This window comes from Pteropus medius, unplaced genomic scaffold, assembly GCF_902729225.1.
Source record: "Pteropus medius unplaced genomic scaffold, Ma_sr-lr_union100, whole genome shotgun sequence".
NCBI lineage: Eukaryota > Metazoa > Chordata > Mammalia > Chiroptera > Pteropodidae > Pteropus > Pteropus medius.
In genome coordinates, this window is record NW_024342471.1 from 16,421,088 (window position 1) to 16,433,689 (window position 12,602).

General features: G+C 54.5%; 2 protein-coding genes across 15 annotated transcripts in view; one reads left to right on the forward strand and one right to left on the reverse strand.

The window, feature by feature from the left end:
• Positions 1-11,564, forward strand: PCIF1 (phosphorylated CTD interacting factor 1). 7 transcript variants are annotated; one of them, XM_039864474.1, is made up of 18 exons: positions 1-570; positions 2,264-2,549; positions 3,301-3,356; positions 3,822-3,964; positions 4,056-4,180; positions 5,291-5,428; positions 5,624-5,754; positions 5,875-6,029; positions 6,595-6,742; positions 6,838-6,921; positions 7,191-7,290; positions 8,303-8,465; positions 9,181-9,353; positions 9,501-9,587; positions 9,668-9,852; positions 10,553-10,646; positions 10,744-10,919; positions 11,054-11,256. In XM_039864474.1, the coding sequence occupies exons 2-18, from the start codon at positions 2,475-2,477 to the stop codon at positions 11,106-11,108; spliced, it is 2,088 nt and encodes a 695-aa protein (XP_039720408.1). In that variant the 5' UTR covers positions 1-570; positions 2,264-2,474; the 3' UTR covers positions 11,109-11,256. The 7 variants fall into 7 exon arrangements, with proteins under 7 accessions (XP_039720408.1, XP_039720402.1, XP_039720405.1 ...); XM_039864468.1 differs by having other exon boundaries at positions 2-570; positions 11,002-11,564; XM_039864471.1 differs by having other exon boundaries at positions 4-570; positions 2,264-2,437; positions 3,301-3,455; positions 11,002-11,230.
• ZNF335 (zinc finger protein 335) overlaps positions 7,473-12,602 on the reverse strand; it is a 23,987-nt gene continuing 18,857 nt past the window's right edge. For 4 of the 8 annotated variants that reach the window (XM_039864467.1, XM_039864463.1, XM_039864462.1 and 1 more), the window contains 3 exons: positions 12,438-12,534; positions 11,968-12,082; positions 7,473-10,910 (listed from right to left, as the gene is read on the reverse strand). In XM_039864467.1, coding sequence (XP_039720401.1) covers positions 12,010-12,082; positions 12,438-12,534 — 170 coding nt within the window. In that variant the 3' untranslated portion in view covers positions 7,473-10,910; positions 11,968-12,009. Of the gene's footprint in view, positions 10,911-11,967; positions 12,083-12,113; positions 12,535-12,602 lie in introns of those variants that run through there. The other 4 variants (XM_039864466.1, XM_039864465.1, XM_039864464.1 and 1 more) reach the window with 3 other exon arrangements.

Consider the following 12,602-nt stretch of genomic DNA (forward strand, 5'->3'; position numbering starts at 1 on the left):
TGGGAAGTCACAGAACTGTACCAGAGCTGGGACCCAGGACCACACTACATTCAGAGATTACGTAACCAGGACTCCGCCTCCGGGTCAGCGACTAAGCCCAAACCTCGCAGGTTCTAAACTCGCCCCGCGCCCCCTGGTGCGCACACTCAGTCCCACCCTGCTAGAGTACCACCCACTTGGGTCCTCCGGCCCCAGCGGGTGTGCTCATGGGGGAAACTGAGGCAGGGGACGTGCTTGTGAGTTTGTTCTTTCCTTAGTTCACAACCCAGGGCCCACAAAGTTGCTTCCCCCTCCTCAGATCCGCAGGATAAAACAGCAAGGAAAAACGAGAGGAAGGGGAGGGGGCCAAAATCAAGCAGGGACTGAGGACCGGCCGGACTTGCCACACTCAAGATGGCGGCACGACAGCGGCGAAGTCCCTCAAAGGCGGTACCGACGCATGCGCAGCGCGGAGTCCCGGCCCGGGACACAAGATGGCGGGAGCGGCACTGGGGAGGGCGAGGCGGAGGCGGCAAAACGGGCGGCCGAGCAGAACGTATAGCCGCGTCCCCTCGAGTCCGCTTCGGGCAGGTAAGCGCCCCAGGAAGTCATGGTCCCGCCGCGAGCCGCGCCAGCGTCCGGGGTCCGAAGCCGAGCAGCGGTGGCCCATCCGATGCTTTCCACTCGGGGCCACGGCTTGCCTCGTCCCTGCCGTCGCCGCCATCTTAGGCCCGTGGGTGGGCGACCAGGCCGATGGTCTGGGTGAGGGAGGTGGGCCTGGAGAGCGCGGGCGGAGCGGCCTCCAGGGCCCCTCCACTGCCGCCGCCACCGCCTTTGTGTCGGGCTCCGACTCTGAGTCGCCTCAGCCCGGGGGCGGGAGCGCGCGGCGGGGCGGGGGGCGGAGCCCAGGAGATGGGCTGGCGCGCGCGCGCCAAACAGCCCGCCCCCTCGGGTTGGGGGGTAGGGAAGGTGTGCGCGCGCTGGGGGTCGCCCCGCCTCGCGCGCCCCCCCCGCACCTGCGCACTCTTTAAGTCTTTTTGACTCCGCCCTACTGGGCTGGAGGATGGTGATTGGTTCATTACTGAGATTATCCTGCCCCGTCTTCCTCCAATCCCGGAATCGGACTCTTCTTTCTGGTGGGTTCCTTTAGTTGCGCAGATACAGCCGTTTATCTTTAAACTGCTGGGCACTGTCAAAATTGCGGTATGCGTGGGGGCCAGGGAGCCACAGAACAAATAAAAACGTTAATAACAGGAGTTATCTCTTACTGAGAGTGTATATAGATGTGCTAACTTCTACACATAGAGACCATAGAGGTTGAGTGATTCCGGTTTATAAATCGGAAAGCAGCAGAAGGGTTTGGAACCCAGGTCTGTCCAAACCCAGAGCTGGTACTTCGGCCACCGACGTGCTGCCTCCAAGTCAGCTGGGAAATTTTAAAAAAATTTTAATCGCAAAAATTGGTAAAGATTTGAAATGGTGTAAAGCAAAAAGATTGGTTGTGCTTTCTCTCAGTCCCTCTTGAGATGCATTTAAAAATACAAATTCTGGTGTACGTCCCTCTTTTCTGACTCCTAAGATGTGGAGTGAGGGACAGAAATCTGTTTTTTTACAAACTCCCTGATGATTCTGATGGACAGTCGGTTTCGGAAACACTGCAGTGTCCCCATTCGGCCTAAGCTGTGCTACAGTGCCTCCTTTGCATAATTTATCTGCCTGGTGCATCAGTATCACAGTATTTCTTGGGGAAAATTTTTTTCAATAAAGATGAAATGCTGTGTTAGATAATGCATTTGCATGTGTTTTTTTTTTTTAAAGACCTCAAAGAAGTGTGTCTTCCACCCACTATGGGGGGTTTGGGACTTGCCCCCAATTTGTTATATGTATGGTTGTTCACCTTTGTTTTAGATGTACTTTGGTAAGCAGAACCAGCTACACAAGTTGCAGGGGTCCAGTGTGCAAAATGAAAATGTGGGCCCCTTGTCAAACATGTATTAATAATTACAAGACAGTGACAACAGAGCATTAAAACCAGGCTCAGGACCCTCCTCAACATGGGGCCCTGTGCGACTGTGCAGGCTGCAAGTTCATGAATGTGAACCTGTTGGTTGGAAAGCTTGAGAATTACCATTTTCGCCCCTAGAACCCCAGATCTCCCACAGTGTGTCCTGCCCTGTCCTGTCCTGGGGGCTTCTAACTTGCTCTGTCATTGCCCCTCTTGCTTTTGTTCCTGTTCTGCAGCATTTCACAGGTCTGTGACTCATTTTTTCTATTTGCTCTTCAGTTGCTGATGAAAGGAATTCCCTGGGCCCTCGTCCACTCCACTGCTGACCAGCCCACCCACCTGTGCTGAACCTTCCTACAGGCCTTCCCCCTGCCTCTGTGGGACCCCGTGCCGTGGGGGTCCATCCAGCCGGAGAAGAAAACACTCTCATGCTAGCATTGCAGACCCCGGAGGGTGAGAAAAAGAGGGACCTCGTTCAGCCTTGATACCTATGGGCTCAGCCCCAAGGCACCGGGAACCCCTCCTCCCTAAAGAACCAAGGCAGCTACAGCTTTTTCTCCCCTTGGTTAGTGGTTCCAGACCTTTTTGTTATCATGGCCCCTTGTTGTATGTATGTCCTCTTGCTCCCTGTGTTTTTATCTGCCAGACTGTACCGATGAAGTAACGATTCACTTTTCCCTTTCCAAATTAACAAAGATGTCTACGACTGAGTGTACAATAAAATCAATGTCCCAATGATTCCTATGTTGTCAACAGCCAATCAGAGCTTCTGATCAGCATGAGATAATCAGTGTGACCACAATGAGTTGATAAAATTTCAGCAAGCAAAGATAACTGATGTTAAAATGTGCCTTTGTGGTCTTTTTGTGGGTAAATGTTTGATTTCTTTTGGGTATTGTGATATTGAAAACACTTAGGAGTTCACCAGTCCCAACTCAGCTGGCCACCTAGGAGTCTATAACAGCCAGGATGGGAACTACTTTGGCCATTGACACTGGGTGTGTTTTGGGTGGGGGCAGTAGGGAATACAAATCTGACGGAGCTGACCACCTCCTGGTATTTAAATAAAATTTCACCTCGGGATTATGAAGGACTGAATTAGATCCTCTTTCTCAGCTCCACTGGTTCTTTTAGCAACAGATTGCTTCCTGCCCTGTAGTGTAAAATGAGGCATCCAGTTAGATGCCATGTCCCTTCCCTGGCTGTGCTTTGTGCCAGTTAGATTTTATTGGATAGTAACAGGAAAGAGGAACTACAGTGCCTTCTTGTGGAAATATCTTTGCAAGGGCAGCCCTTCTTCTGTCTTGTCACTCCAGGTGCTTTGTAAATACTTGCAGAGTGACCAGAGCTCCTGTCGGGTCCAGGTGCCTTGGTGAGCACTCTGGAGAGAGCTAAACTGTACCCAGTTCCTAGTCCTGGGAGTTCTGACAGCCTTAACAGGGAGACAAACCCAGCTGATAGGCCAGACTTTGTGAGTGCTACAATGCAGGTGTTCATGGCCCTGAGGAGGGGCTCTGACCACCTGGCTTGGGGTGGGGTTAGTCAAGGAGGGCTTCTTGGAAAAGTGAACCTAGTGGCAAGCCAGGCAGAGAATTGGGGAAAGAGTATTTCAGACAGAAGGAGAAACAAGAGTGGACCCGTTTTACAGTGAGGGAACTGCAACTTAGATCCCAGAGCTCCTGTGGCACCACGCTGGCCCTCCAGGACAGGACTGGATTGATTTCTGCACACCTGCAGGTGGTCCCTGGGGCCCCAGGGTTGTAACTGGTGGGTGGGTGGGTGGAGTTGACCTCCATGCCCTGCTGGCCCTGACACCCTTTGGTCCTCTGTGTGGCAGGTCCGGTGTGGGTGCTGAGATGGCCAATGAGAATCACGGCAGCCCCCGGGAGGAAGCGTCCTTGCTGAGTCACTCCCCGGGCACCTCCAATCAGAGCCAGCCCTGCTCTCCAAAGCCCATCCGCCTGGTGCAGGACCTCCCAGGTACTGGCGAGGGGCAGTGGCAGGGTGGCGGGGTAGGAAGGTTGCCCCAGAAGCAGCCCTGACCTGGGCTGGGTTCCGTGCTTGTTTGCAGAGGAGCTGGTGCATGCGGGCTGGGAGAAGTGCTGGAGCAGGAGGGAGAACCGTCCCTACTACTTCAACCGATTCACCAACCAGTCCCTCTGGGAGATGCCCGTGCTGGGCCAGCATGACGTGATTGTGAGTGCCAGCCTAGGGAAGGGGTCTCAGAGCAGCTTCTGGCATCTGGGTCTTCCTCAAATGTACACTGAGCAGCTGTTGTGTGCCTAGTCCTGGGGGTACAATGACAAGACAGACACAATCCCTGCCCTCATGGAACCTGAGAGACTGATATATAAATGGATGATTGAAATAGCGCGTGATATTGAACATGTAGTACATGTTGGGCACTGTGCCAGGGATACAGTTGTGAACAAGACAGAAGTGGTCCTGCCCTTGCATTCTCAGGGGCACACTATCTGCTGGAGGGGGCCAGTAGGATTACAATGTGGCACTTGCATGCAGAATGGATCCTGACTGGGTCTGAGGGTGGATGGGAACAGGGAAAGCTTTTCGGAATTAGCGTTTTAAGGTGAGAAGATTGACTAAGGGGGAATGTGGTTAGGAACTACAATTTCAGTGTGGTAGGGGAAGTATGGGTGATCTGGTGGGAGCGTGGGCCTTTGGGTCTCTCAGTTAGGGCAAGACTTTCTTTTCGTGGGAACAGTCAAGCCAGTTGGTATCCCCATTTTGCAGATGAAGACACTGAGTCTCAGAGAGGGGAAATGACTGGCCCAAGACCTCACAGCCAGTAAGAGGTCTCAGAGCAGGACTTGCACCTGATGTGATTTCTGGGCCACAGTGCCTACCATCACATTCATACTCTTAGTGTCATCACAGGAGTTCCATTCATGGGGCCTTGCTTTCTGAACAAGTATTTCTTGAGTTTTTCCTTTATTTCTGACTTTTATCTTGGTTCTTAAGAGAAAAAATGTGTATTGAGTGCTGATCTCATGCTAGTTGTCACGTTAAGCTGGTCATATTCATTGACTTGTTTAATCATTGTGTCAGTGGCAAAGCAGGGCTCAGCATGGCTGTTTTGCAAGTGAGGGAATAAGAAGAGAAGTAATCCTCAAGGTCACACAGTTGCAAGTAGCAGGCAGGAGTAGAGCCCAGTGTTCTTTCTGCATCCCAGCCCCTCTGCTCTTCTCCAAGGAGTAGGAGTCGGGGAGGGAGACATTGAGATTCCATGGTACTGGGACTCCTAAGCCACTGGCCCTGGTTGCAACACTGCTGGTCTCCCTCCTCCAGTCGGACCCTTTGGGGCTGAATGCGACCCCACTGCCCCAAGACTCAAGCTTGGTGGAAACCCCCCTTGCTGAGAGCAGGCCCCGAAAGCAGCAGCTCACAGAAGAGCAGCCAAGTGGCAATGGTGTGAAGAAGCCTAAGGTGAGTTTCTGCGGGCTCTGGGGAACTAGCTGGTATGTGGCTGGCCCAGGTCGGCAGCCAGCAGGTTCCTTGCAAGGGCCGAGCGTTGGCGGGTTGGTTGGGAGGGGGCCCTGGGGTTAAGCTCCCCGGGTACACACAGCGCTGGAGCCATCAGCCAACTCTCCTAACTCAGTGCCTTTGACTCTTTTGCTCCAGATTGAAATCCCTGTGACACCCACAGGCCCATCGGTGCCCAGCTCCCCCAATGTCCCAGGAACCCCAACACTGAAGATTTGGGGGACATCCCCTGAAGATAAACAGCAGGCAGCTCTCCTCCGACCCACTGAGTGAGTTCCTGCTGATTGGCTTAGGGCGCCCATTGATGGCCAGCATGCCCGGACTGTGGGGTATGGTGCCCCTCCTTCCCTCTTCTTTACTTTTCTCATTGCTCCTATCTGTGCCCCCAGGGTGTACTGGGATCTAGACATTCAGACCAATGCTGTCATCAAGCACCGGGGACCTTCGGAGGTGCTGCCCCCGCATCCCGAGGTGGAGCTGCTCCGCTCCCAGCTCATTCTGAAGCTTCGGCAGCACTACCGGGAGCTGTGCCAGCAGCGAGAGGGTAACTGCCTCTTTGGGCCTCCTTTGTTTCCATCCACCTTTAGCAGGAGCAGGTGTCAGCCTGCTGGGCCTGGGGAATGGCACCAGGGAGCCCAGTCAGTGGTTGAGTGCATGTGCTATGGAGGGGATAGGCCCGTTGGGGTTACCACTCCAAGTGCTGGCTTTATGACCATAGGCTCATCATTTAAACTCTGCACTTCGGTCTCCTCATCTGTAAGAGGAACAATACTAGTGCCTGTGTAAAGGGTGGCTGAGATCAGTAACCACAGAGTCATTAACACTTTGAGTGCTTACTGTTCACTAGGCACTGTTGGAAGCTTCTTTACTAGGCTGAAATATAGACTCCGCCCCCTTTTTACTCTGTATAAACACTTATTAACATCCTTTATAAAACTAGTGATTCTCAGAATATACTTCGGAAGATGTTGCCTAGAGTGGAAGCTCCTGACGTAACAGGGCCTCTCGTTTCGTTGCACTGCTGGTGCCCATGCGATGCCTCCTATGTGCTGGGCAGCATGGACTCTGCTGACTCAATCCAGACTGTCATCAATTTTCCTGTTCTGCAGGCATTGAGCCCCCTCGGGAATCTTTCAACCGCTGGATGCTGGAACGCAAGGTCGTGGACAAAGGCTCTGACCCCCTGTTGCCAAGCAACTGTGAACCAGTTGTATCGCCTTCCATGTTTCGAGAAATCATGAATGACATTCCCATCAGGTACAGCTCCACAGCTGAGGCCAGCCCAGGGCCATTTAGTTTCTGTGCCCAGTTCTGTATAGAAGAGCTCTAACACTGCCCACTCTCTAACCCAGGTTATCCCGAATCAAGTTCCGGGAGGAAGCCAAGCGCCTGCTCTTTAAATATGCAGAGGCTGCCAGGCGACTCATCGAGTCCAGGTTTGGCTGTCTCTCCTGTCCCCAGTAGGATGAGTCTGTGATCAGAGGCGGGGGTGCAGAGTGGGGGAGAATCGTAGGCCATCTGGCTCACTTGCACAAGCCTGTCATTGCTCTTGGTGGCAAAAGCGGGGCTGGCTCCCAAAGGCAGAACAAAGGCTGCGAAGGAAGCCTAGGGGTTGATGCCTGAAAGCCAGTGGAAGCGGGATGGGGGAAGTGAGGGCAGAGCAGACACTTAACTGCTGGCTCCCTTATGCACCCTCAACCGGTAGGAGTGCATCCCCTGACAGCAGGAAGGTGGTCAAGTGGAACGTGGAGGACACTTTCAGCTGGCTGCGGAAGGACCACTCAGCCTCCAAGGAGGACTACATGGTGAGTGGCCCTGGGCGAGGCCAATGGAAAGGGCTCTGTGGCCACTTCCTCCATGAAGCCCACTCTGCCTGCCCACGCTGAGCAGGGCCCCACAGTGGCCCTTTGACACTCATGTCCCGAAACTCATGGATATGGAGTTGCTTGTCTAGGCAACTTTCTCCCAAGGAACATTTTTGTTAAGGTTCCTAATGGAATCCAGTGCTCAGCCACACACACCAATAGCTGCCTTTTCAACTTAATGGTCCACATCTCCCTTGAGTAGATTTTTGGAAACAGATTGAAACTGCCTTTTCTTGGGGGTGTGTGTTCATATCACAGTTAAGAGCTACCACAAGAATTAATTCCCATTTTAATGTGTCCAAAATAGTTTTTTCTGGCCCAAACCCATCATTTCTTTAATTCTCCACCAGCACTAGCAATGGGCTTTCTTTTCAGGACCATTTTTCACAAGAGGCAAGGTTTCCCACTTCACGATAGTAACTGTACTTGACACGTAGTGACAAAGGTAGGTGTGCTCACTAGCCAGTGACTCATTTTCACTCATTACTTTCACACGTGTGATTCAACAAAAATTATAAATGCCTACGTTTATCCTTGCAAGTTGCTAAAAGCTCAAATTTCAAATTTGCAGTGACCTAGGGTCCCATTTTGTAATGGTCTGATAGACTGCAAATGCTTTATAAATGGACTATGCCTGATTGTGCTTCCCCAGCAAGCATCATGGCATCTGGCACAGTATAACCCAAACGTTAGGTGCAGGCATATATTGGACACTTACTGTATGCCAGGGGCTTGGTAGCCCTTAATGGGAATGATCACATTAATATGCCAGCTGCTTTCTGAGGTATTTTCTGTTCCCTTAATAGTTGAGGAATGAGAGAAACGCCAAGGGATTTGTCTAAGTGACACTAGCTAGTAAGTAGCAGAGCTGATTTCAAAACAAGGATTGCTGCAGTCCAGCAGCCCTCTCCTGCCCGCCCACTAGAGCCCTCATCAGGAGTGTCTCCTCCAGGATCGCCTGGAGCATCTGCGGAAGCAGTGTGGCCCCCACGTCTCGGCTGCGGCCAAGGACTCCGTGGAAGGCATCTGCAGTAAGATCTACCACATCTCCCTGGAGTATGTCAGAAGGATCCGAGAGAAGCACCTTGCCATCCTCAAGGAAAACAACATCTCAGGTAGGGGGCCAGGTGGCAGGGAGCTAACTGTGATGCCATCAACTCTCTATTCCAGGCTCCCGATTGAAGGGACAAGTGAGGCTGAGCCTCAAGGCCATGGACTGGTTTGGGGAGGTGCATTTCTCCCAGCATTGCCTGGGGCAGGACCTGCTGTGTCCTTTGGTCAGGGGTCTTAGCAGTACTCTAGCAAACAGAAGTGTGGAGAAAGGGAGAGCCAAAAGGTGGCAGAGAAAGACAGGTAGGGGTAAGGAGTTAGGAGGACCTGCGTTTATACCCATTCTCTGCAGACCTCAGTTTCCTCAAACTGAGGTCTGATACCTAGCCATAGGATCCTGTGAGGATTCAATGGTAGCTCAAATTGCTGGGCCCAAAAAGATCTCTAAATGGAGTACTGTAATTATGATGATGAAGGCAATGCAGTTATTGTACCTCTCTGCATGGCACCTGAGCCTACCAGACCCTGAGGTCTGGCACACTGGGGGCCTGCATCAGTACAGAGCATATTGACACAAGCCACCAGTTCTTGCTTCTACCAGTTCCCCGGCTGTTGTTGCTGAACTGCTGGAGTTTCATTTACTCGGGGGGTTGAGACGTACCTCCCTTAGTTACTGGGATGTGGTGGGAAGCCCCTGGCACAGTGGGCACTGAGGCTGTCTGGGGTGAGCATTGGCAGAGCAGGGGCAGGATGACCCCTCACTGCTCTCCCTGTCTGCAGAGGAGGTGGAGGCCCCAGAGGTAGAGCCCCGGCTGGTGTACTGCTACCCAGTACGGCTGGCGGTGTCTGCGCCCCCCATGCCCAGCGTGGAGATGCATATGGAGAATAATGTGGTCTGCATCCGGTATAAGGGGGAGATGGTCAAGGTCAGCCGCAACTACTTCAGCAAGCTGGTAAGAGGAAGAGGAAGCAAGGGGAGGGGGGAAAGCAGGTCCCTTCAGGTGGGAGAAATGAGAGCTGGATCTTTTTTGACCCAGAGTCCTCAGCAAGAGGCCAGTGACGAGGGAGGGACCTAAAGCCCCCTGCTTTCTGTCCCACAGTGGCTCCTTTACCGCTACAGCTGCATTGACGACTCTGCCTTTGAGAGGTTCCTGCCCCGAGTCTGGTGTCTTCTTCGACGGTACCAGGTACAGGCCTGGGGCAGCAGGGGAGGGCTCCTTTGGAGGGGCAGTCTGAGCCCCAGGTGCTGATAGTGGTCACTCTACAGATGATGTTTGGCGTGGGCCTCTACGAGGGGACAGGCCTGCAGGGATCACTGCCGGTGCATGTCTTCGAGGTCCTCCACCGACTCTTTGGTGTCAGCTTCGAGTGCTTCGCCTCGCCCCTCAACTGCTACTTCCGCCAGTACTGCTCTGCCTTCCCTGATACAGACGGCTACTTTGGCTCCCGCGGGTGAGAGCCAGCGGCTGCTGGGCCCCTCTTGCCTGGGCCCAGGAAGTTGTCCTCCAGAGCACAGATCCCACCTCAACCAGCCACTTCCTAATGCTTTAGGGCTTTGGAGTCAGGCAGTCTTGGGTATAGTCCCTGCCTTCACCCCATCAACTGTATGTATGACCTTGGACACAGTACTGGACCTCTGGGAGCCTGTGATTCCCTCCAACCAAGCCTATGGGGTTCTCAGTGAATTAGCCGAAGTTTGGAGTACTGAGAGGAATGGAAAGTGGTGATATAGACCTCAGAGACCTTACAGACTAACGCGGGGGTGGGAGGTGAGCACAGATGGAATGAGATAATGCTACCTCCAGTAGGAAGACAGGGCCAGGCCAGCAAGAGGGAAAGCTCAGCAGCTAGGGAATTCCTGGGTGCGGCTCGTTGCTGTGGTGGCAGTGGGTGTCAGCACTGGATATGAGCTCCCACTCCTCTGCTTATCAGCTTTTTGGACTTAGGCTGCCAAGCCTGAGCCTCTCTATGTCCTCATCCTTTCAGAAGAGATGGCCACACCTTGTCCCAGGAAGAACTAAGGATGAATGTTGGCCTCTGGCCTGATTAGAGCCATCTCTTTAATGTGGCTGCCTAAGGGTGGGGGTGGCACCTGTTTTTGGCTGAAGGACTGAGCCCTGGTGGGACTTAGAATGCTCACCTCTGTCCCTAGGCCCTGCCTGGACTTCTCCCCGCTGAGTGGTTCCTTTGAGGCCAACCCTCCGTTCTGCGAGGAGCTCATGGATGCCATGGTTTCTCACTTCGAGGTGGGTCTGCTGCTGCTGCTAGTGTGGGGTTGGCAAGCCAGATTGCCAGCCTCTTGGAGGGCAGCCCCTGATGTCCACCCTGTGCCCCCTCCCACAGAAACTGCTGGAGAGCTCACCAGAGCCCCTGTCCTTCATCGTGTTCATCCCTGAGTGGCGGGAACCCCCGACACCGGTGCTCACCCGCATGGAGCAGAGCCGCTTCAAACGCCACCAGCTGGTCCTGCCTGCCTTCGAGCATGAGTACCGCAGTGGGTCCCAGCACATCTGCAAGAAGTGGGTGCCCGGGGAGGGCAGGGGTAGGAGGGCTGGGCTGGCCAGGCTGAGCCCTACCCTGAGCCGCTGCCTCTGCCCGCAGGGAGGAAATGCACTACAAGGCCGTCCACAACACAGCCGTGCTCTTCCTGCAGAATGACCCTGGCTTTGCCAAGTGGGGTCCGACACCTGAGCGGCTACAGGAGCTGAGCACCGCCTACCGGCAGTCAGGCCGAAGCCATGGCTCCAGCTCCTCATCATCCTCCTCGGAGGCCAAGGACCGAGACTCAGGCCGAGAGCAGGGCCCCAGCCGCGAGCCTCACCCCACTTAACACATCCTGCGGGGAGGAGGAGCCCCAGGGTGCTGGTATGGACTGCTGGGACTCAGGGCTCTTGGGGCTGAGCAGACCCCAGGATCCTCCTGGGGTGGCAGCAGGACTCAGACTGCCAATGACATAGGAAAATTATGGCTCTGCCAGGGCTCCCCCTCCCTGCCCCCATCCTGGACTTCCCACCTCAAACTCCCTCCAAGTCCCCTGTAAATAGGCCCTATGTCCTCCCTCCCCCACTCCCATCCTTTGCCACCTTGTTTCATTTGTAAAAGGAAATACAGAACCCCCCTCCGCAAGAACGTATGAGGGTCTTGAGGGCAGGGGAAACTCAGGAGCCTGCAGCTACTTCTGGGACCCCACCCCAGGCTCCAGTATCTAACTTCTCACCTTCCTGAGGCCACAACTGGGACCTTGGTGGCCTCTGCCTATGCTCAGCAGGTCTGAGTCCAGAGCCCTGCACCATCTATCTGGTAAGTCCCAAACTCCCACAGCTGGGCCTGGGCTGGTCCCTCTGGTGAGCAGAGGACTGGCAGCTGTGCTCAGGTAGAAAGCTAGACATCTGCTGGCCCTGGAGCCACCACAGGCCTCAGTGCAGACAGGCTCCTGGCTGCACTGCCCTCCAAGGACCTCTAGGCATGGAGCAGATGCTCTCCTGGGGCCCAGGGGAAGCTGGGGCTCTCACAGGCTGTGTCAGGCCTCTGCCCCAAGGGTCTGCCCTGCTGGGCCACCATACTTACAGAGGCAAGGCTGGAGGCACTGTGGGCTAGGCCGCCTTCGCCTCACTCCCCCCTTGTGGCTGTAACAGGCTCCTCCTTCTTTCTGCTCCCCAAGTCAGTCCTTGCCTGCTTCAGGCTGCAGCAGCAAGTGGACAAAGTGAGCTGGCCAGGGCTGGACTCTGGTCCCTTTATTGAGACTGAGGGGCCAGTGGGTCCAAACAAAAATAAATTTATCTCCCAAAGCCCGCCTGCAGGCTGGGGCACCCAACATGTCCTGGCTGGGGCCCATGGCTGTCCCCCAACCCCCACAGCACAGGTCTGGCTCCCTTGGAGTGACAGAATACTGGCTGCCCAGTATCTGGAGACCCTAGGTGGAGCAGGGAGGTGAGTCCCCATGGGTCCCCTCAACCCCCAGCAGGACTGGCCCCAATATCCATGGTCTGCGTTGGGTCCCAGGGGCTCAGTCATCGGTCAGGGTGATGACGTCGTACTCGATGCCCTGGTGTTGCAGCTGCTGGATGTGTTCAGGCACTGCCTCCTCTGTGCCAAATAGGCCCTGGGCTTGGGCCATGGCAGCATCAGCCACTGCTGCCAGGGGAGGGGAAAGGATGGTGAGCCTGAGGCCCCAGAAACTAGGCCTGAGGCCCGGCCCCCAT